The following is a 24,880-nucleotide window of genomic DNA, read 5'->3' on the forward strand; positions in this document are numbered from 1 at the left end:
ACCATAGTCACGATTCTCCTGCACTGAGTGGGGCAGCAATGGGGCCCAGTCGGCGCGATGGCTATCTCCTTAATGACATTCTGCTGTCTCTCAATACACTGCCCCTCTTTCTGAAGACGGCTTCTGTCTGGAAGCTCTGACCCGTGGTCCCGGCACTGAAGCTTCGCTACCGAAGGAGAGAAAACTCAAGTGAGGAAAGTGCGCACCAAATGAGAGTGTTTGCTCAGCCAGACACATTGTGTTTGCGGTGAGAAGTTTCGCTCTGGAACATTCCAGGGGGGAGTCTTCTCTCTGCATCCACTTTGGGATCTGTTTAGCACAAACACGAAGCGAAGAAAACCCTGCTTGGGAAATGAAAGGGGAGCGCAGGCTTCCCTTCAGGCCTACTGGGCGGGGCTTGGGGGGTAGTGGCGCGCGGGGTGGGGGGACCTGTGCAAAAGCCACAAAGAGAAAAGGAACCTAATTAAAACAGGACATCTGGGCATGCTTGTCTCGGGACAGTTGAAGCAAAGAGAGCACTTGTCGAAGAGGAATAGAGGCAAACAAGCGGAAAATGGGCGCTCTTTTCTCCCCCTGTCAGCGCTGGCCCAGGCGAGGGGGCGGGGGGGGGGGCGCAGGGCAGGCACAGAAAACCTTCCTTCATTCGCGGGCCCTCTGGGGAGCTCTGGAGCTGGAGGCGCCAGGCCCCTCCTGGGGGTCCAAGAAGCGGTGGCCCCAGCGGGCCGATCCTCACCGCACTCCCACGTTTAGAAGAAATCCTTTGCGTAAAACGGCCCGTCAAATGCCAGTGGTCGTCTTTTTGTGGTTGTGGTTGTTGCTTGCTTGTTCGTTAAAAAAAAACAAAAACAACAACAACCCACAAAACAAAAAATCCACGGCAAGTACTGACGTAGGCCAGAGGAGCCACTGGAAAATTCACTTTCTTTGGCATTCGAATGGTGGTAGCAAGTGTTCCAGAACAAGTCAGGACTCCTGACACCCCCGCCCCCTCCCACACACTCCTCATCCGTTAAGATTTGATTTCACAAAAGTTTCATTGACTGCCTCTGTTGCAGCTGAAAAGCAAGTGACTGATCGCACATTCTCCTGGCGCCATCTTATGGAAAGTGGGAGGTCCTGCAGGCGTCCCTGATTGGCACCATGGTGGCAGCGAAGATTCCCGCGGAAAGTCCACAGGGGGCCATAGAGTAGGCGGGAAAAGGGAAAAAGGGAGCACACATAACTTAAAAAACAAGTGGTCTAAGAAAACGCTCTTTTTGCTAGCAAGAGGCTGTCTTTAATTTCCATAAACACACACGGGGGGTGGGGGCAGCAAAGGTGAAACCAGCTGAATTCTTCAAATGTGTTTAATAAAGAAAGCTACATTGTGCTTATTAACTTAAGCACCTATCTCAAGACAAATGTTTTTCATAATTGCTGGCACAGCAGTGTCACTGGACAACAAGTTTTAAACAGATAAGGCCACCTTACTCCCAAGAAGTACCGGGATGCTCCAACAACAACCTTGCAGACACGAATCGATGACAGGAAAGAAAGCAGCAAAGGCTAGGGAAGAAAGCCAGGGGAGGGCATTAGCCAGACATGCGGGGAACCCCATTTGAATCTGCATTTAGCCTGGTTTCAAACCCCACCCCCTGGTTAAACATGGGCTACAAGCTGCTCTTGGAATAGAATCAAGAAACCATTGAAACCCAGAGAAGCAACGAATTGTTTCCAGATGGTGAGGAGGACAGCGTGAGCAGTTGACAGCCTGGACGCTGGGGTGAAAGAAGACGCTGTGGTTGTGGGGCGAGAACAATGGCTGAGAGGTGTGGCTGACCACCGGAGTAAGGCACGAAGACGAGCACAGGAAGGAAGCTTCCAGAGGGAGAGAGAGCCCAGCAAGCCAGGAGAGCAGGCGCATTCTGGTGGGAATTAGGCACAAACTGGTGTGTGGGCAGACTGGCGAGACGTACAACCCGGGCACTGAGCCCGGACTCAGAATAGACAGGCTGGCTCAAGGCTTCCCGATGGGTGGGTCCCAGAGGAACATGCAAATGAGGAGAGGACTGAGGGCCCAGAGGCCCAGTTTAATGCTCACAGAAACCGAGCTCTACCATGGGGGAGGTGGGTAACAGCAAGGAGTGTGATGGCAATTTATTATTTAATCACCCCATACTCATTTACCAAGGGTTCCTAGCTTAGAGAGCCACAACCAGATGTTTGTCATCCCAGTGGACTTCAACCAAAGGGAAATAAGCGGAGTCTGTTTTAAGTTAGGTTTGTGTGTGTGTGTTTAAAGTTAGAATTGAAATATATATATATATATATATATATATATATATATATATATATATATATATATATCAGAGCTGGAAAGGAGGATTGCAGTCACTGTGGACTGGCTTCCTATTACAGCTGGGCAAACTGAGGTCCCAAGAGATGGGCAGCAGCCGTGCAAGGTATTGCTGGCAGCCCTGCTGGTGGGGAAGGATGGAGGTACTACTCCCCCCAAAGCAAAAAAGGATGGGGGACTCATTGCCAAGTTCAATGACAGTAAGGGCTATCGATTGTCACTGAAGTTCCTAATAATGACCAATGGTTTTTGCTTTTGTTTTTTAAAGGTTACACTCAACCAGAAGTATAGAGTTCTCAGAGACAGCAAGAATATGGTGCATTTCCAAAGGCCACCCCATGAGCGAGAAGGGGTTCTGGACTTGAAGTCAAGGACCCGGATTCTGGAAGCTGGTGGCTCTACTTTCTGCATAGTTTTGGACCAGGAATGAAGCCTTAATCTTGACAGTCAAGTGTCTCCTCGTGTGTAAAAGTAGGTTCTGAAGCTGACTAGCTACTTGAGAATGCTGTGAATATGACACAACAGCATGTTTAGGATACTGGCCAGCACACGGTAAGTTCTCTCTGAGCGCCAACTCTTGCAATTACGTGAAAGCACTGAGCATGGCTGGACCTACAGTCGTTATCAATAAATGTTACTTAGAAAGAGCGCTCAGGCAGGGCTACATCTGGTCTTTCACTATCACCTTTGGAAAGTAGAGGTGCAAGGAGAGTTGAGGAGGATTTAAGGTTCTGGACAATGGACAAGGACAGAACACACTGGACCTTCTTTGGTGCTATAGTTGAGCAAGAGTAAATTTAGGTTAGGCTGAAAGGACTCTCCATTTTCCAGCAGGGACACCCCAGCACAGCTTCTAGGCAAAAGAATCCGAGGGAGGCATTGGTTGGACAGCACAGAAAATTTTCACAATGTTTATTCCCTGCCACTGCCATTCCAGCCCCAACCCCACACGTACGCGCACGCACATACACACACAATGATTTTTTTTACCCTCCATGGCATAGTACTTACCCATTTGGGTGCTAATCAAAATATCTGCAATTTGAAGCCACCTGTCACTCTGAGGGAGAAAGACAAGGCTTTCTACTCCCTTAAAGAGTTACAGCCACAGAAACCCACAGGGGTGGCTCTCCTCTTCTCTCCTATAGGGTCGCTGTGAGTCGGCATCAAATGGATGGTCAAGTTGACTCCAACTCAAGGCGGTCCCATGAGTTTTCAAGGGCAAAACTTTCAGAAATATATTGATTGGCAGGCCTTTCTTCTGAGCTGCCTCTGGGTGAACTCCATCTTCCACAGTTTTGAGCATGTTGACTGTTGGCACTACTACCCTAGGTCTACGTAAGTTTGTGCATGAATGTGTGTGTGTTAGTGTGGTAAAATCTTCGCAACCTAAAATTTGCCATTTTCAAATAAACGACTCACCAGGAACTGGAATTGATTTTCATCCACACAGGAAGCCCTCACTCACCTGTAGCTCAGGGCAGCCAGCACAACACCCAACCCCTCCCCACCCCACCCCATTTCATAGTCTTCCTTTCCTTAACCAAAAATATTCTGCTAAGGCTTTGCCTAACTGTCACCAAGAATGGATTCGAGGGCTCGAAACACATATTCACTCATTCAAATCTCTCTCTCCAGAGCACTGCTTAGCTGGCCTTGGGTTCCCGCCGTGTCCAGCACAAACACCCATTTATTACCAAAGTCATTTTCAAAATGAAGATCCACCACCACTTCCACTGGGTCGATTCTCACGCATAATGACCCTATCTAGGGTTTCTGCGGCTGTAAATCTTTATAGAAGCAGATAGCTTCCATCTTTCTCCCTTGGAGCAGCTGGTGGGTTTGAACAGCGGATCTTGTGGTTAGCAGCCAACGCTCACCCGACATTGCCACCAAACAACAATCCATGCCATGGAGTCACTGCCATGGAGTCGATTCTGACTTATAGTGCCCTTGTGGGTTTCTGAGTAGAAAGCCTCACTTTCTCCCTCAGGGCAGATGATGATTGCAAACTCCTGACCTTGCAGTTAGCAGCCCAAATGCATAACCGCTGTGGCATTAGAGCTCCCCAACAGTGCCAGCAAGCTCCTTAAATGAAGCTCAAGACCCCCAAAGTCCACCTTCAATCTCGCTCCATGGACTCCCGAACAGCGAGCGAGAGGGGCAAGTCAGAGTCAGGGAAAGGAGATTCCTGTGCTGTTTCAAGTATGAGAGAACTTCCAAAAGTTTGTGGGAAAATCCCATTATCTTCTCAGTCAATCTCACCACGAACTTTTGGAAGCCCCCTCATACGTAGTGGCACGGTACCTGCTGAACCTTAAAGAATGACTGGTTGAAGATCCAAGCACAGGAGGAAGACACGTCAAAAGACTGTGAAACATTTTTGCTCCTCTTGGGTCAGCTCCAGTCCCGTACAGGTCTCCAACCTGACAACCTAGAGAACTTGGTCTCCCTAGATCCTTTGCCAGTAATGACAAGGGCAGATAGGCGACAGCTCAGCAGGCTGACCTGCCAGGTCCCAGGCTTTGGAAAGAGTCTAGGTCCTCTAAGCCAGGATTTCATGTTTTGGCGTGCACCCCAGGTGTCAAACTATGGCATGTTTCCCCAGGCTGATGATAGCTGGTCCACTGTCCTGCTCTTACAGTCTTGGGGGCCCCACTGCTTCATACAATGCTGGGCACTCACTGGATGGGCCTCTCCCCTCGCTGATATAGTTCTCGGGTGCCAGGACATCTAATTTTCTTTCTGGGTGGAGGCGTCAAACATTTGGAGCAGCAGACACAGAATTCAATCTCATTTGTGCAGAAGTCCCATTGGGGCTACGTGGTGCTGTGGGGCAGATTAATTTGTGACTCTCATCCAAAAATCTCCAACAGCAGACAATGTCTGTTGAACTGAACAGAGAGTGAACCCTCAGCCTGTCCCCCAACTGTGCTGCAACTGAGGGTCTGGCTCATTCTGGACTTCCAGTCTGCCCCCTGCTGGTGAAAGGGCTGCATTTCAGCCACTAGATTGGATCACTCTGGATGCAGTTAGGTTAGTGGGGCACTCCCACTCAGGTTGACCAGCCCAAACCCCAATCCTTTCAGGCTTCTGCCCCTTTGGCACCAGCCACTCTTGCAGCTCCCACACTAGCAAGGCTCACACTTGCTAACAGACTCAATTTGCTTAGCAACCCTTTTCTCATGGGGTCAACTTCAGCCCACAGCTAGGCCTGAATCCATTAAGAAGCAACTGTGGTGAGCCTTATCATTTGATTTCCACTTGGACTCATTTTATATTTGTCCTAGTTTTTAATATTTTCTGTTTTCTTTTCGATCGTGCATTTGTTTCTCTCTTTTACTTTGTTATTGTTGTCAGGGTTTTGTTTTGTATGTTTTTTCTCTATATCAGAGTCAGCATAGGTAAATCTTTTAGACAGTCACGGATGAATGTTGCTGTTCTAAATAATGTTGGACGCCTCAGTCCAGAATGAAAATTAGAAACCCTGGCACCCCAGAATGAGAGCAGTGAGCGAGGGGAGAGGTAGATGCAGTGACGTGCCAAGGACTGAAGGGCAGTTAGGAGCAGAGGATACAAAGTGGCAGAGGGGACCAGTGCCAAGGAGACCATTTTCTCTCTTGGGGGTCTGGCAGGGGAGATTGGGGGAAAATGGGGAGCTAGTAACAATGAGTACAAGAAAGAAGAAAATGTGCTAAAACTGTGCTGATGGTTGTACAACTATTGTTAATATGATTGCGCTATTGAATTATACAATATGTGAATTGTGTGTCAATTGCACTGTTTTTAAAAAGGTTACTGTTGTGAAAAGAAATCTCTTGGCAGACCTGCTACTTCCACATCGGGCAGGCTGCCAAGTCTGAGAGCCTCAACCCTGGCGATGCAGTCACTACCTTCTCCTTGGGTCTGAGTTAGGGTTCTCCTTGTCCCTCAGCAAAAGCGCTTCTCAGGCACCATGTAGTTACAAGCCCTGGCAGTCCAAGGGCCTTCAAGTTCCATTGTCCTGGTGCACTGTCCCCAGTTTGGAATTCATGGACTGGATCCTTCTGGTTTGATGCCATGCAATCAAAATCCCACTCCTGGCATGTGCATCCACTCTTTCGACCAGACAACAGACTTGTCCCCACCCCGCCCCAGGGTTTTCCCAGGCTGCACATTTTCACAGAGACAGATTGCCACCACTTCCTAATGGCAGGTGCAAACTACCCACCTGTGGGTTAGCAGCCGAACACTTTAGCCACTGTGCCACCGGGGCCCCCCTCATCTCCACATTTATGGGATCAGAATCCACATTTTCACAGGTTGTTCACCTGCAACTGATTAAGGATCCCCTGGGAGTTTTGTTAGAATGGGGATTCTGGGTCTGTCATCTGGGGCTGGAAGGTCAAACTCTCAGCAGGACTCGAACGGCAAGGGAGCAGTTGGAAAGAACTGCTTGAAGTTGGACGCTGTGGCAAACTCAGGCTTTAGGGAACAGAAGAGTCTGCTGCCATTTACTGTGCTAGGTACTGAGCTGCTTCCTGTGCTGACTGCCCCTCTGGCTGTCAGGCAGGGAGGCACCATCCTGTGTCTCCACACCCCGAATGCTGAGGTGGCTGGCTCAGAGAGGGAGCAGGGCCAGAGGCGGAGAGCTCACGAGGAAACCTGGCTAGGCACACTGGCAGCATCTGGTCTGCTGCAAGTGTAACTGCTGCTCCTGTCAGTTTATTTCAAAGTCTTCTCTAGATCCCGAGACTCCAGAGTGAAAGCAGACTTCTGAAGGGGAAAGAGGCAAGCAGGCCAAACAAGGGGATGGAAGGTGGTGACAATGACAGTCTTGTTTGGTCAACTCAATGGGTCAAGGGTCACCAGCCCTGAGGAAAGAACCCTGCTACAGCTTGGGAGAACATAACTACGTCTGAATGACTCTACCCTCTTCCCCTGGCCAACCTGGGCCTGGCACTGCCACCATCTAGAATGAAAGGAAAGACTAAGGAAGGGAAGGGAAGGTGAAACCACCCCCACTCTCATGGCCCCCTCAGCGCCCAGCCTCCTCGCACCTGCACTCCTTCTGGAACAAGTAGACTATTGTGTTGGGCTGTTTGCTGAGCAAACACCAATGGACTGCCCTGACCATAAAGTCGATGGCATTTCAGGAAAACCCGACTCAGCCAAATAAAAGTGATTGGCAAATACTCGGTAAAATAAAAAACAGCTACATAAAGCCTTAATAGAAGTCCACAGCCACGTACAACTAGGTCCAAAATCACCCGAGCTCTCCAGCCTGGCGGGGGCTTGGAAAGAGTGAAAATGGTGCCCTTGGCACTGGTCCCCTCAGCCACTTTATATTCCTCTGCTCCCACCTGCTCTTCAGCCCTTGGCACATCACTAGATCTGCCTCTCCCGTGACTCGCTGCTTCCAGGGTGTCTAATTTTCTTTCTGGGTGGAGGTGGCAAAAAATCATTTGGAGCATCAGCCATTGAATTCCATTGTGTGTGTTCAGAAGTTCCACTGGGGCTATGTGGTGATATGGTGGAGCTTTTTTCTTTGAGGTTTCATTTTGTGACTCTCTCTCACCCCCAAACTCTCCAAGAGCAGCAATGGAGAACAACTTTGATAGCATCACTAACGGCCAACCTACCTGCTGCCCCGCAGACCCAGAGAGACCTGCAGGAGTCAAATGAAGTGCTTCTACTGTCCTAATGAGAAGGAAGACAGCCAGGGGCTCCTTCACAATCACTTTGTGGGCTATTTGGGAAACTACCAAGTTAAGAACTAGAAATTCAAAGTCATTAAGACTGCCTCTTGTTATTTCTCCTCCTTCCAGATCCCTCCTCTCCAATATATATAACAGATCTCATAGGCTGTTCAAGCTGGAGAGTGTTTTAGAGAGGGTTTTGTCCAGCCCTTTCATTTTATAAATGAAAGACAGGCTGAAGGTTGGTAACTTGCCCAAGGTCACATAACAGGACCAGGGTGGAGTCTCAGCCTAGGGCTATGATGGCTCTTTCTTGCTTGGCATAGGAGACCTGCAGGCACAGCTTTGTTAGAAGAGCAGGTACGGGAGCCTGAGTTCAGGGCCTATTGTTACAAGAAGGCAAGGAGTTGGATGGAAGAAGGAACTAAAGAAAAGGTACAATTCATGAAGACCTTGGCAGCACAGGTCACCTATTCCAGATCTGTTGGATTGTGGGGTATGGTGAGCTTAAGCCAAGATTTCTGTCAGGAAGAAGAAGCAGTTGCAGTTAAACAAGCAGCCATCTAGCAGGGAAGCAACAAAGCCCACCAGGAATAAGCACTCCAGAAGGTGTGATCAGGAGGTGTCGATGGGAAGAAGGATCAGAAGTTCAAAACAAGCAACCAAATTCCTGAGAAGGGGCATGGTAGTAGTGGAGATTCAAAACCCACCTGTGAGATCACTGGACAGTTCCTCACAGAAGGGCCTCACAGAAGGGATGATCCATCCAGGGTGCAGAAATAGCACTATCCTCTCGTTATTTAATATTTCCTCCCCTTACTATTATGATCTTAGTTTTACCTCATTAATCTTGTTAGACCTGCATAGGTCCATTTATATAATTAAGAGAGTTCGATGTATGAAATCCAAGATAGAAAAACCCTTCAAAAACAGTAACAGGAATAATAGTCCCCTGAGGGTAGGGGAAGAGGAGGTGTGGAGGGAGCTGATAACATTGATGACTGTATCAATGCTGGGATTGAACAAGAGATATGTTGGATTGTGTAAGATATGGCCAAAAAACCAACAACTATTATAGGGCAAAAAAGAGTTCCTGGTGGGGGAGAGAGGGGATGAAGGGGTACTGACATCAAAGAGTTCAAGAAGAAAGACAAAATTTTCAAAACCGATTGTGGTAGTGATTGTATAATACTGCTTGAACTATGGAATGTTATGATATCTGTAAGAGCATCTAATAAAATGATTAAACATTTTTTAAAAGAGGTAGCACATAGGAGAGCTCTCAACCCATTAGGACAAGAAGCCAGACATTTTCCAATAGTATAAGTTCGAGGTTAAGGGCATGGCCTGGCAGTGTTGGCATCCCATGTCTCTCACTTACCGGATATACTTGAGTATAAACCAACCCGAATATCAGCCGAGGAAGCTAATTTTACCACAAAACTACATTAAAAATGTGCTGAAAAACTCTGCTTATACACGCGTATATAGGGTACGAGGCTGTAGCCACTGAGAATGTATCCAACTGCATCACTAGAATGGGGCCATTTATGCCTACCTGGTAAGTCTTTTGTGAGATCAATCTAGTTAATGCACATTGAGAGACCAATGGCCGTGGAAGGCTTAGATACTTTTTAACCATTAACCACCACTATTACTTGAAGTGCTTGCTGATGAAGATCAAGTACTGCAGCCTTCAATATGGATTAACATTCAATGAAAAGAAAGCCAAACTCTCACCGCCGGACCAGTAGGCAACATCATGATAACTGAAGAAAAGTTGCCAAGGAATTTGTCTTGCATGGATCCACAGTCAGTGCGGGAAGCAGCAGATAAAAAGGCGCATTGCATTAGGTGAATCTGCTGCACAAGGTTTCTTTAGAGTGTTGAACAGCAAGGATGTGACTTTGAGGACTAAGGTGCAACTGACCCGTCAGGGTATTTCCCTTTGCCTCATATATATGTGAAAGTTGGGCACTGAATAAGGAAGACCGAAGAAGAATCAATACAGTTGAATTGTGATGCTGACGAAGAATATCGAAAGTTCCATGGACTGCTTAAAGGACAAACAAACCTGTTTTTTAAGAAGTATGGCCAGAATGCTCTTTTGAGGCAAGGCTTTGTCTCATGTACTTTGGACATATTGTTCATAAAGGCCAGTCCCTGGAGCAGGACATGCTTGGTAAAATAACGGATCAGTGAAAAGGAGGAAGGTACAAGAACTCATGCTGCAAAGCTCTGCTCTCGCCCAAACTCAACCTCACTGCCATCGAGTCCGTTCTCGTTCACTGAGATCCTATCGGAGAGGGTAAAACTGCCCTTGGGTGGGTTCCCAAACTGTGACTCTTTCTGAATAGAAAGCCTCACATGTCTCCCTGGGAGCAGCTGATGGTTTCCAACTACTGACCAGGTGTGTAGTAGCCCAACGTGCCATTAGGGCTTCACTCTCTTCTCCATTATTTCCTGATCAGTGGAGGGTGTAAGAAATATCAAAGACCAGTCATAGATGTATTTTCCTATTAAAGGGTCACAATGCTGCATGGTATGTGGGGTGTCAGTGATTTCACGATTTTACAGAAGGAGAAATGAAAGCACAGAGAGTTGAAGTAACCTGCCCAAAGTCCCATAGTGAGACTACGGTAGTCAGGTCTGTGACCTCCAGGTATGCTTGTCAGCTCATCCAGTCAATGAAGAGTCTACTCTATGCTAGGTACAACCAAGCAAAGAGGGTGTGAGGTAGAAGAGCATTTGTCTTGAAGGAGCTAGCTGAAGATTAGAGATAAACATATCAAAGCTCATGCTATAGGGTAAATGGGGCATGCCAGAAGCAAGCCTATGATACCAAGGGCTCTTAGCCTAGACTAGGGAGCATTTAAGCTGCCCAAAGACAAAGAGCCCTTCTAGATGGTCCTTGTCTCCAGCATCCCTAATTGTGTTTAGGGATTAGCTTTGCAGCATGAGTTCTTGCATAGCACAGCCCCTTGCATCTCTCTTCCTTTCACAACTGGTGTGCCCCCAACTTCAGGGCATAACATCTTCCTTTGGTTCCTGATACACAGACTCTTCCCAGCTCTGGGCCCAATGCTGTGAAGCAGGGTGAAACAAGTCAATGAATGGATCAAACCAGGAAGTAGACATGTGGGTGGTTTTTAAGCTCCATGAACAGGTGCTCGAAAGAACCACTAAATAATGAGGTAGTCCAAACTAGGAAGTGTCTGTGACACTGAAGCTTCAAAGTGGAATAAATTGTTCTTTGCAGGGAAGCGAAACTTCATTAGGAAGGAACCACAACCAAAGATCAAAACCATACTCACTGAACGGAGTGAAATGTATTGGCTTAAGAAGTTGGAACAACACCACGAATTTTAATGACCTTGCTCCCCTTTCCACAGGGTTAACTCAAGGATGACAGGAAGAACTTTAGAGCCCTGAAAATTTAGATTTGGCCTGCAACCAGCCATATCCTGGCTTTTAATGGAAGTCATTTAGAAAGATTTGCCAGGGGTCATCACTATTAAAACGTCCTATGAGGAACTGTTTATAATGGCTTTGCTATCAAACAAGGTAACTGAAGGTGAGAAGAGCCACCTGGTGCATACTCTTAGATACAAATAACTCTCACTCGAGCACCAGTAGACCCAAATGCCCATCATTTGGACCTGCAGTGTTTCTGAAGAAGGGAGAGGAGATAAGACAAAAATTATGGATCACTGAATCAAAACCAAACCAAATTCACTGCCATCGAGCCAATTCTGACTTGTGGCAGAGGGGCTTGACATCAGGCCTGGCTCCTCTTCTTTTCCAGTGAAGATCTGGCAGAGCTGCGTTTATAGGTTTGTCTGAATAGCAGCAACCATGTCGAGAATAGCTAGCATTTCTTGAGGGCCCACTGGGACCCAGACTCTATCCTCTATATTTCACCATCATTCTGAATCCTTGTAAAAGTCTGCGATGGCAGAAATTTGTAGCCTACAATTTCGGAAATGGGAGCTCTGGGAAGAGAAATAGGGGATCTATCCCGGAGCAAATGTTCAAACCCAGGCTTGCTGATTCTAAAGTTAGGCGCTTAATTAAATGCTCTGTTAGGCTGCCTTATCATGGCTTTTGGTGTGTTTTAAGGTAACACACAACTGTTTGGCTATCTTTCTATCAGTAAAACTCTTCCAAAAAGACTCAAATGCTTTTTAGCACTTGCTTAAGAAAGAAAATTTAAAAAAAATACACACCTGGAGAACTGAGTTTCTTTAAAAAAAAACAAAAAAACAAAATACCTTACTGCCATTGAGTCAAGTAACCCCCTGCCTTACACACACTCTCAGAGGTCATGCCACCATGGATTTCAAAATTGAAAACGTAGACAGCCGGCAGAGTGTTGTATCATCTTTGCTGAAATGACCCCCAGTGTTTCTGGGACTCCTCTTTGGAAAGTCCACTTAAAGGCAGTTTCAGCATTGGGGTTATCTCTGTGCCTGTCCCACACACTGCACCCCTGAAAAACCAAAGATCAAACTTACTGACACAGATTTCATTCTGACTCAAAATGACCGTCTATGGGATTTCCCAGACTGAACAGCTTTATAGGAGCAGAAACTCTTGTCTATCTTCAGGAGAGTAGCTGGTGGCTTTGAAGCCCCAAACTTGCAGTTAGTACCCCAATACTTACTCCACGAAAGTACCAGGGCTTTTTTCACCCCCAAGTTGAACACAAATGGCATAATCCTGCTTGAACTGCCAGCCCATCATTTAGTTACAATTAACTCCTACATATGTCCCCAAATCCACTTGGCTGTCATCGGAAGAAGGCACATCTTCACCTGGCCTTGGGCATGTAGCAATCCCACTCAACCCCACGGCAATGATGATGGTAACAGAGATGACTACAACATCAGCAGCCTCTTCAGTGCCGAGGTGCCTGAACTCATCTTCCAACAATCCTGCAGAATGGTTATCACTAGCTCCGTCTTACAAAGAAGGGTGCAGGATTTTTCAAATCACGCAATAGGTGTCTGCACCAGGATTCCGGGCTCCATCGGTCTGACTCTGACAGACTCTGGGCTGCTCACCCTTCAGGGTCTCCCCAAGGCATGCTCGGCCTAGTGCACTGGTGACACTCCGATAGTCCTAAGTCCTCCAGATTTCCTTCCAGAGAAGACATAGGACATCGTTTTCAGCACCAACATCAGTGAATTCACTCTCAACTCATTCCCTGCCAATGGGTGGATTCCAACTCATAGTGACCTTAGAGCGGAGAGTAGAACTGCTCCCGTGGGTTTCCGAGGCTATAACTCCTTCCTGATTAAAAGCCTCAACTTTCTCTTACAGGGCAACTGATGCTTTCAAACTGCTGACTTTGTGGTTAGCAACCCAACGTGGAACCTGGTATACCATGAGGAATTCTCATCTGGGAGCTCTCAGAGGGTCTGCTGCCAAGGAGGCAACCAGACTTCGAGGGCAGAGATGTGCTGGTCGGTCCATGGCATAATTTCCTCAACTGCAGCCATATTCCTTCCCGATCGCATCTCGTAAGCCTTTCGGGTTAGAGTACAGGTGCACGCAGCCTGATAGTTAGAAGCGCCTGTCAAACAGGCCGTGGTGAGGTGAGCTTGATTTGTGAAGGCTCTTGGTATGTTGGAGTGCCTGGCCGGTATAAATGGTTCACATGCTCAGCTGCTAACAGACAGGCTAGTCGTCTGAGTGCTCCCAGGGACACCTCATAAGAAAGGCCTGGAGATCTCCTTCTGCACACTCCTATGGAGCCCAGAGTGACTCCGACATACATGGGACTTCCTTGAGTAGAGGCCACCTCAAGTATGATGATGGTTCTGGGTTTTCTGGGTTTGTTTGAGGGTGGGTGCATGCTGGGACATGTCTTGGTGGTTTTCAAGATAGAAAATGATGCAAAGTAGTCGGGGGAGGGTTCACAGGTGTGAATAGGACCCTGAGAGGTTAGGACAAGGGAATACTCCCCAAACTCATTTGCCTTGCAAGAACAGGCTTAAAAAAATCCTCAGCTACCATACAAATTTCATTTTATAGTAAATTATACCTTTTTTTCATACAGATTCCATTCTTTTCCATCAAAGACTTTTCCCAAGTGATCCTGACTCCTTTTACATCACGTAGAATACGTAAACAACCATAGCAGAAACCACCATTTTAATTCAGTGCGTTCATTCTAGGGCATCCATTTGGGCTAACACAGCAGCTCACTGAATTAGAAAGAAGGAAGGGTGGTGTTTCTGCTGCCAGGAAAACTAAAGTAGAAAGAAAATCCACAAATGTATGATGAGGGACCAAGAACTGCATCCCTCTCTCCTTCTGAACCTTTGGTCACATGCAGTACTCCTGGCAGGTACAGGCAGAGCGATGCATAATGGTTAATTTTATGTGTTAACCTAGTTTGACTCTGGGGCTCAGTTATTTGGTGAAATAATAATCTAGATGTTGGTGGGCCTTATCCAATCAGTTGAAGGTCTTAAGAGCAAAAGTGAAGTGTCTTGAAAAAGACAGAGTGATGTCTAGAGATGGTAACATAGAAATCCTTGCTGGAGTTTCCAACTGGACTGGCCTAAGGAATTTGGACTTTCTAGCCCTCACAATTATGTGATTCAATTTCTTAAAATCCACCTTTCTTTGCTTATCTCTTGGTTATATGTCTCTGGAAAACCCCCAACGAATTCGAGGGGCAAGGAGAACTGGGTATAGAATAACGATCTGGGAGACTGAAGTCTGTATATCAAATCAAGACAGGCATTGCTATGAAAAGCTATGAAGCCTTGGTTTCAATAGTTTCATCTCTGGCTTGAGGAGCCCTGGTGGCGCAGTGGTTACATGTTGGGCTGTGCTCTACAAGGCCAGCAGTTTGAAACTACCGGACACTCCTTGGGAGAAAGACAGGGCTTCCCACTCTTGTTAACAGTTACCATCTCTGAAGCTCACAAGGGGAGTTCTATCCTGTCCTGTAAGGTTGCTATGAGTTGGCATTGACTCGATGGCAGTGAGCGCGTAAGCAAGCTCTGAATTGAGTAACTTTTGGATAGGATTGCACACCATGAAATATTATTTTAATCACTTTAAAAAATTTCTTCCCATGCCTTCTCTCTTGACTCTACAGTTTATCTTCCATTGCTGCTTTCATTGGATCTTCCAGATTGAGAGTACATAGCCTTGAGCCCTTTGGAGAAATCCACTCACCCCATGGAGTAGATTCCAGTTAGTCGTGACCCTACAGGATGGAGAAGAACTGTCCCTGTGGATTTCCAAGGCTGTAGCCCTTTATGGGAACAGAGAGCCTTGTGGTTAGCAACCCAAAAAGTAACCACTACATCGCTAGAGCCCCTTTCCAGTCTTCAAGGAATGCATATTTGCTCCTGAGAGACCATGCACAGATGCCTTCGAATAAACTCAAGCCAACCGCAACCTAAGTCACTGCCACGGAATCCATTCAGAGTGTGGGTTTCCCGAGGTAGGGAACCTCCTTTTTCTCCCAAGGAGTGACTGGTGGGTTCAAAATGCTGATCTTGTCGTCATCCGTCCAATGCTCTATCTGGCACCTGCGGCACATGACTGCCCTATGCTGTAGTGACTGCAGTGGGCCCCGTGTATCCCTGTGTGGGTCAAGGGATTTGTGCCCATCAACACAGAGGTTTGTGGTTTTAGAAAAAGAGGATGAAGTTGTTGGTGAGCTGACTGGGGGTGGTGCACGGGAACCTCGCATGTGCCATAGGACAATGGCATGCCATAGAGTTTTTAATGGCTGCTTTTTCAGAAGCAAATCATCGCCAGGCCTGGCATCCGAGGTGCCTTGGGGTAGGCCTAAACCACCAACCTTTTGGTCAGCAGGTGAGTGCATTAACCATGGGATGTCGCATGCAGTGGAGGAGCTCAGCTGCTCTACTCTCGTAGGCCAGCTGACACGAAGGTTGCGTTATATTTCCTTTAGTACCCATGTGTTCTTTTGACCAAATGTTTCCATCGACAGATGTTGTTCTCTTCTATTTATCTCACTGCCATCGAGTCGATGCCGACTCATAGCGACACCATAGGACACGGCAGAACTATCCCTGTGGGTTTCCCAGACTGTAACTCTTTATGGGGGTAGGAAGACTAGCCTTTCACTTGATGAGCAGTTGGTGGTTTGAAACTGTCCTCAGGTGAACGAGTCTCCTATGATTAAATGTATATTCTTGAGTAACTTAAAAAAATATCCTTTGACACTATTCCCTGGTTCCATCATTTCATTAGATCAGTAATACACGTACTTGTTAATTATAACCTGATGTTCCCGACTATGTACTTTGTGACCTGCATGTCCCTTATGCCGGGCTGCAAACATGGTGACTTTCTTTTTTCCCCTTCCTTCCTCCCTTCTTCCCTTTTCTCCTTGTTCTCACTTTCCTAAATAGTATATATCAACAATAAAAGTCCTTTTAAAAAAAACCACCCTGGTATTTCAGCAGTATAAATGGTAGTTTGGAATTAGAGCTTTTTCCCTTTGGAGACTCTTGGTATTATTGCATTCATTATCCTAAGCTCCCTAAAGCTAATAAATTAAAGTGGTGTGGTTTTAAAGATTGTATTCAGTTATCATAGTTGAATTGTACAAGTGTCTATTTGATGAACTTTTGGACTCATTCAAATTCAGTAGGCTTTGGATTCTACCATCAGGTCCCCATTCATCATGAAAGTCTACTGGACCCAAAAGAGTTCAAATGAGCACAAGTCCATCAAAATGTCACTGCTTCACACCACACTAGCCTGCACAGAAGGCCCTTGTGTCAGTGCAAAGACCACTACTTCAGTGTAGTGACCTTTACCAATACAGCTCTTCTAGTCATCGTTTTTGGTACTCCCAAAGGACTCTTACTTGATGAGTCTGGGAAAGAAACTGGCAGAAGCTGTTGACAGGATTACATGATTCTGCCCTGATTGATTTTTAACACAGTTGATTGTGATTTCTATTCTGCTGGGTATACAATGAGCCATCTCGGAAGCAGGAAGGAGGGACTTTTACTATCAGAAAAAGAAATGCAAAAAGCTTGGAGTGGAGTATGAATTTTCTTGATCTGGAAGACAGATGTGACACCAACGGAGGAGCAGAGGAGCAGCAGCGACAGCAGAACCAGAGAGCAAAGCTATAGGCTGGGACACTTCATTGAGAGAACTCAGTTTGCTGACCCACTGAACCAGAGCAGAATGCCTTCACGATAAGGCTAATGGGTGACTGACACTGATGTCACCGACTGTCTATGTGAAGATGGAAGAAATAGCATATGTTCTGCTTTCAACGTAGCACAACCGAAAGTAACATAGTACTTGAGACGTAGTTCAGTCATAGCTAATGATTGGAGGGAGTCTTGGTGTCCCACTGGTGAATGTGCTCCACTGTGAACCAAAAGGTCAGTAGTCTGAACCCACTGGCTTCTCTGCAGGAAGAAGATGCTTCAGGAAAGAAGCCGTGCTACTCGGCCCCTGGAGTCTCCCTGAGTCAGAATCGACTCGAAGGTGCCATGTTTGGATTTTTTGTTTTCTTAGTATGCTGCTGATTTCTTTGAGGCCAATAAATAAAGGCCCACATCATGAAGAGGTTGAAGAAGCCAAGGGCAGAATGACAGAGTTGCTTCACAGGCTAGACAGTGTAAAATATCACTGAGCACATATTTTAAACTCAACAGGGGTTAGAAGCTGCCAGCATCTCACAGATCCTACATGGGTCCTGGTAGGCTCTTTTTTTGCCCCCCCCCGCCCTTAGGCTTTTACTTGTGAGACGTCATGGAGGCTGAGAGAAGACATCATTAACCTTGTGATGACTATCTGAAGAGCCATCCTCAGATATTGCGATATTGAACAGTGAAAACCAAACCAAACCCAAGATCACCTCTGCACGAGTTCCTGGCCGTTCCAGCAAAGGGTGTCATTCTCGGCCACAGGGCTGTGGCTGCAGACATAGCCTGGCAGAGCATTGTAGAAGCTGATGAAAGATTTCAACTTCTGAATTAGCTCCCTGAAAGAAACAAAAACATCTTCGTGTAAGAGGCAGTGTGAATAACGTTTCATTTCCTTATCAGCATGATAGAAAGGCTCTGCCAAACAGAGTAGAGCAATAAATGACCTTTAAAGACATTCTTGACTACAAGGCTACAAATTAGGTTGGTTGGTGTGTTTTTTTTAAATCAATAACCTGATATTAGAAAAGAGGAGCGCTGTTCCTATCAGGAGGATGATTTAATTCTAATCTCCATTTTTGAACACTTTCTGCTGTTTTTCCTTTTTTTTTTTTGGTTTAGCAGGCTGTTAGCTCTGTACTCAGAGGTGCTGATTACAAGGCACAACTGAATGCCACATATCTTTTGGTATCTGAGTGAAATTGAATGCCTTGATTGTAATTTACAATGCTATCATCCTAGAGATAGCCCCTTTCCCTAGAGGCTCCCACTAATGGCTGCAGAGCAGAGGCCCAGGGTGCTGGGAGCAGTACCCATCTATGCAATTTGCCTGACAATAGAGGCAGAGGACCTCACCCCAGTGGGAAGAAGAAGGTTTCTTTGTTCTCTGTATATTATAGTGGGGTGGCTGGATTGGGGAGAGGTGGGGGGGGGGAGGGTAGGAGGAAACTCGATCTTCTCATTTATTGCCTTTATTTTGTATGCTATGCTATGTCCTGATAGCGTAATCATTAGGTGGGTATGAACCCACACAGTGACTCTGGACCATAAGTTCTTAAACTTTGCCCTGCAGCCTCCATTTCAGGAAAGGAATAAAAAAAAAAGACAGCACCTGTCTGGCAATTAAAACTGCTATCAAGTCAATTTCAACTCGTAGGGACTCTACAGTACAGGGGAGAACTGCCATTGTGGGTTTACGAGACTGTAACTCTTTTGGAAGCACTCCAGGACAGAATGTTGGAATCTGCTTTTGCATGCTTCCCTGGATCTTTCCAATGCCCCCTAGGGGGCAGTGTTGCCCACTTTGGGAATTAGGGCTCTAGAAGATCTGCTCCCCCGCCCGCTCCAGATTTGCAGTTTAGAAAATCCTCTGGCACAATCCTACACGGTCGCATGGGGTCACATGGACCTGGCAGGACTTAATAACAATCACATCATGACCAGCACACGTGTGCATGTCTATATGCTTTTAAAAGAGAAAGAGAACTATACTACATATGCAAATGTATAAACACATACATTTCTGGCGTGTTATCCTCTTCATATATAGAAAGTGAAAAACCAAACACTGCCGTGGAGTGGATTGTGACTCTCTAGCGCAGAGTAGAACTAACCCTGTTGGTTTCAGAGAGTGTAACTTTTTGTAGCGGTAGAAAGCCTCATGGTTCTCCCACACAGTGGGTAGTGGGCCTGAACTGCTGATCTTGAGGTTAGTAGCCCAACATATAACCCACTACATCACCAGGGTTCTCCTTTCCAGGAACAAACACACATGCACATGGGAACACAATATAAGACACAGCAGACAGGAGAGACGTGAATAAGCTTATAAAAAGAAATGCTCCCGGGTCTATTTCATAGATGTTCAGTGGTTAAACACCTAAACCTAGACCTTTCTGAAAGCCATGCTTCTGCTAGAAGGAAAATGAAAGTTTTTTGCACATCCCAGTCTACTCCAGGTCTCTATTAAGGTCAGAGAATTTGTAAGCAGTAATTATTCAGTACTGGCTACAGGCTGAGAATGGAAAAGCCAGAGGTCTGAATCTCATTAGGTCACAAGCAGAAATCTGGAGCCTAGAACTGGCCCCTAAAAGAGGAAGAAAGCTGGCAGAGATAACATTTTTAAAATTATCGTTAAATGCTATTTTCCATTTTATTACCATAAGATTATTAACCTCAAATAATGGATTTTTTAAAAGACAAAAAAAGATATTACAGCACTCAACACAAAACATTCCAAAGGTTTAGGTCACAGCAAAACACAAACTAAATTTAGGACAATGGAAAAAAAAGGTCAAGAAAGGCTGTCAGGTTTAATTCAACTCAAGGTGAAGCCATGTGTTACACAAGAGAACGGCTCCATAGGGTTGTGTTGCTTTATATAATCTTTATGGAGAAGAGGCCAGGTGGCGGGGGGGCGGGGATATTGAAGAAGTGTTGGATGGGAAATTGCAAAGTCAGTGGTTCAAACCCACCAGCTGCTGCAAAGAGAGAAAGATGAGGCTTTTTGCTAGTGTAAAGATGTATAGCTTCAGAAATCTTATAGGATCATTAATAGGTCAGGATTGACTTGCTGGCAATGGGAGTAATCTTTATGCAAGCTGATTGCCAGGCCTTTCTTCAGCAGCAAGAATGGGTAATTTGAATGGCCAACTGCTAGCGAGTATGTTGGGATATACAAGCTAAAGTGATTTTCAAATGTCAGCTGCTCCCCGCATGTACCTAGCTGTGAAAACACAGGTCAAATCTAAGCTTCTCTGAGCCAGAGTTTACCTATGTGGAAAATGATGGTACCTATCTCATAAGGTTACTGTGCTAATTAAATGAGATAGAGCATGTAAAGTGCTTAGCACAAAGTAACCCCCGCCCCCAACACAAGGTTAGCTATTACCAATTGTAATGGTTAAATGTCTATGTGTCAACTTGGCTAGGTTATGCTTTCCAGTGATTTTGGCAGATTGGGTGTGCTTCCATAATATAATGTAATCATCTTCCATGATGTGATCAGCCAGTCACCCTTGGTGGTGTGGTCTGATTCCAGTATATAAGTGGAAGTCCTGGTGAAGCTCTTTCTCTCCACCCTGCACTCAAATCGATTGAATTTTCGTCCTTGGGACACAAGTCTACAACAACAATAGCAATCACAAGAAAAACCAAACTCACTGTCCAGTCAATTCCAACTCATAATGATCTTATTGCACAGAGCAGAACTGTCATTTAGTGCTTCCAAGGCTGTAAATCCTTAGACAAGTTGACAACTTCATCTTTCTCTCACTTACACCCACTAGGTGTCTATTATATACAGTAAAAACAACAAACAGGCAAAGATGTACTCCTTCCCCTCCAAAAAGAAGTGAAGTGCTAGAAAGAATGTTGGAAACTGGCATGCTCATGCATTGTTGGGAGGAATATAACAATGGTGCAGCTGCTTGGGAAAGTCTGGTAGTTCTTAACTAATTAAATATAAACCTGCCAAATGATCCAGCAATTCCACTCCTAATTATATACCCTAAAGAACCAAAAAATATGTTCACACAAAACTTATGCACATAAAACTATTTTTAAAAAACAAAAAATGTTTCGATGACATAAAAATACAAATATTATGTGAGACCACTATTATAAGGGTATGTGTGGATAAATGCCCAGGACAGTATCATTTATAATAGCCCCAATATGGAAAGAACCCAAGTATCCGCCAACTGATGGATGACTAGTCATTCACTGGATGTGGCCTATCCCTTCAGTGAATAGTGAGAACTCTTCCATCACCAGAAATGAAGTCCTGCCACAACCTGGGTCACGCTTACAAATAGTATGCTACCTGAAAGAAGCCAACTAGCCAAATCCATAAAGACTTAAGTCGGTAAATGGTTGCTTGGGGGGTTGGGATGAGGGTTTGGGGGTGATAGCTGAGGGGACGAAAATGTTCTAACGTTGATTGTGGTGATAGTTGCACAAATCCGCAGATACCCCACATACCAGCGCCATACACATTAAATGGGCGAATTCTGATATGTAAATTACTTCTGAATGAAGCTGTTATCCATCCCCCCCCCAAGAAAAAGTAGAGAAGAGGGTTGCTGACTTGTAGGAGGGTGCAGGGAGAGGGATGCTCTTGGGAACAATGGAAGGAGAAAATCAGGAGAGCAGGCAGAGCGCAGCCTGGGTCTTGGTGTGGTTGGGCTTTTGGTAGAACTGCAACTTCAGCAGTGGAAAAGCTATGGTTGCAGTTCTTTACAATACAGACCTTTACAATAAGGCCTGTTGGGTTTCTGTCTTATTTACAGAGATTTTAGAAGCTACAGAAAGGTTGACCAAGGAAAAACAACGCATTCACAGTCCCACTACAGTCAGAGGCCATCACTGTTAATCTTTGGGTTATTAATATTTTGTTCCAGACTTTTCTCTTGAGTAGAGTTTCATTTTATTTCCCTAAACCAGATTACTTCTTTATAAGGTGTGTACACCGAGTTCTTGTTGATACTCAGTGTATATGACTGCCCCCATCTGAAGCCGGGGTTGATTAGAAAAGCACCGCAGCATTCTAAATAGATGTCAGCACCCCAATGACCCCCAGGCAGGGCTCCAGGACAGCTAGCAAATTGACCAATAGCTCTGAGTCCCAAAGGCCACTTTGACAAGCCAGACCACTACTTGTACGCACACTCTTCTGAGTAGGGTGGGAAAAGAAACCTTCATTTCCCAAAGAAGCACTAATTCTGGAAAGTAAGTTCAGACATGCCAGAGTAGGAGAAACACCTTCCCCCTCCCCCCTCACATACCTCTAAAGTGTTGGGGAGTTAATGAGCTTTCAAAGGACCATGACAACAGGTGACAATGTGCTCTGACACCACAGCCCAGCAAGCAGCAGAGTGTGACATTAGTAGTTTACCTCCTACCAGGGGACTGGACTTCTCTCATTTCTCTTGTCTTTGTCACTTCCTGTCACTCTTCTTTAAATTTCTTCAGTCATAGACGGGAAGTCCATTTGATTTTGATTATTTAAATCAAGCTCTATCTAGGGTAACCAGATTTTAACATTGGTAAAGCTGGATACCAGCGGGACACCATTGATAAAACTCAGATCCTGGTGAAATAGCCACATGGCAGCTGAAAACCGTATACCCTCACTTGTCATGCATTCTTTCCAAAAATCGGGATCTTTTCAAAACGCTGCGGGACGTGGGACAAATAGTTCAAAAGCGGGACTGTCCCACCAAAAGCGGGATGTCTGGTCACCTTATCTATGTCCTCTACTGGCCCTTCTCCTCAATCAACATGTTAGAAGGAGGTGAAATTAAACTAAATGACATGTTAAGTCCCCCTTTCTGACCAAGTTCAGATTTCTTTTCTTTGTGTTAGATAGACCAAAAAGAATCCCCCCCCCCCCACCCCTGAAGTTAAGAAATCAGAACTAACTGATCTCTAGACAAGGGAACTAACTGAATTATCTCTGGAAAAAAAAAGAGGAGCAAGAATAAAAATTTGAACAATTAGCTGCCCAGAAAGAGAAAAACAATTTGCTTGAAGAGAATTTACTTTCATTCCAATTCCACTGTATTCTGATACACGTAGGCCAAACATACCATCTCACATATAAATAGTGGAGCTCACGCTCCCACTTAGGACTAGCCTAGCCCCTGTTTACATCTGTCTGCTCTGGAATAAGAGTCTCTTCCTGGAGCTTTCTATTCAGTATGTTCAATGTGGACTGACAGCACAGGCCTCTCTGCCAGGCCTGGTCATTTGAAATACAGAGGTGGGGTGCATGGAACCATCCTGAAAGATGTCACCAGACTGTACGGGAGGCCCCTGGCTTTGGCAGGGAGAGCTGGGGGATTGCCTTACTTCCTTCAACTAATTTGCTTGGGCAGGCATCAAAGCAGCACTCACTGGAAACCACCACAAGTACAGACAGTCTTTCATCCCGTACTGCAGGTCCTGAACGCTCCCCTTTTCTTATCAAGGTTCTTTTTTCTCACATAAAGCTCTGTGACCTCATTATTATTATTATTATTGAAAATGCAGAAACATCCAGAAATAAATTTTGGAATGGGGCCGAGTCACAGCTAATTCTGTCTGAGAGCCTGTCATAACTCAACCCCAACCTACAACTTGCTACCAAAACCAACGGGCCATTTCATGACTGACAAGGCAACGAGTGACTCTGGTGACCTCATGTGGGACAGAGTAGAAGTGGAATCCACAGAAACTTCTTGGCGTGTAATTGTTCCAATCCACCAGGCGCTCCACTGGAGAAAGAGGAAGGAGTCTATCTGCTTCCCTAAAGAGTTACAGCTTTGGACACCTGTGCAGGGGCACTACAAGTCAGAACTGACTTGGTGACAAGGGATTTGGGTTGGAATTTGTACCAAAATCCCAAGCCTTTTTCCTACAGAGTCACTGGCTACGTTTGGACCACCAACCTCTATGTTAATAGTTGAGTGCTAACTGTTTGGGCAACCCAGGAGCCTTATGTTATAGACAGATTTGTTCAATCCTGTCATGGTGTGCCATCAAGTCAATTTTCACTTCATAGCAACCCTGCTTGACAGAGCAGATTTGCACGCAGGCTTTCCTAGGTGGCGATCTCATTCTCTTTCTCTCATACTGCCCCCTTTGCGGGGAACATCCTCTTTCCCCACCATCAGTTGAACCTCTCTGTGTCCTTCAAAGCCAAGGTGAAAAGTCGCAGGCTCAAGGATGTCTTTCTTGATTTTTCCCCAGGAGTGCTGCTACATTCTCTGTGATGTTGCTATCCTTTGTCCCCAGCTCTGATTTGGAGCCTCTGCTGTATGAAATGTATTGGTTTGCATGTCTGTCTACCCTCTTATTCATCATGTTGTCCTCAGAGCTTAATGCGAATACAAGAAAGGATACAAGAAATAGAGGCCAATTTAGGTCAGAGATAACTTGTACCAGGCCCCAAACACAATTCCCTCAGAGGGTGGAAGACATCCCAAAGACAGAGGAGCAGACAGAGAAGAAGTCCTAGAAAACATTGATTTGGGAAAAGGGGATTGAGATCAACTTTAGTTCTTTTCTTTCTGTGAGTTAATAGTGTCATCTGATCCAATGTCTCTTTAGAGGGGCCAGGAAGGAAGGAAGAGAGGCCCATAATATTGGGGAGTTTTAAAAAGTTCCTGGGGAAATTCCATTTTCTACAAACTTTTGGAAGCCTCCCCTCTCCCCAGACATAG

The 24,880-nt window shown here is 45.7% G+C and overlaps 1 protein-coding gene across 2 annotated transcripts in view; it reads right to left on the reverse strand.

Annotated features, from left to right (window-relative positions):
* GPC3 (glypican 3) overlaps nucleotides 1–24,880 on the reverse strand; it is a 444,594-nt gene that overhangs the window by 125,933 nt on the left and 293,781 nt on the right. For both annotated transcript variants that reach the window (XM_075539171.1, XM_075539172.1), the window contains exon 5: nucleotides 17,891–18,016. In XM_075539171.1, the coding sequence (XP_075395286.1) occupies nucleotides 17,891–18,016 (126 nt within the window). The remainder of the gene's footprint in view (nucleotides 1–17,890; nucleotides 18,017–24,880) is intronic.

Source organism: Tenrec ecaudatus, chromosome X (genome assembly GCF_050624435.1).
Source record: "Tenrec ecaudatus isolate mTenEca1 chromosome X, mTenEca1.hap1, whole genome shotgun sequence".
In the NCBI taxonomy this organism is placed as follows: Eukaryota; Metazoa; Chordata; class Mammalia; order Afrosoricida; family Tenrecidae; genus Tenrec; species Tenrec ecaudatus.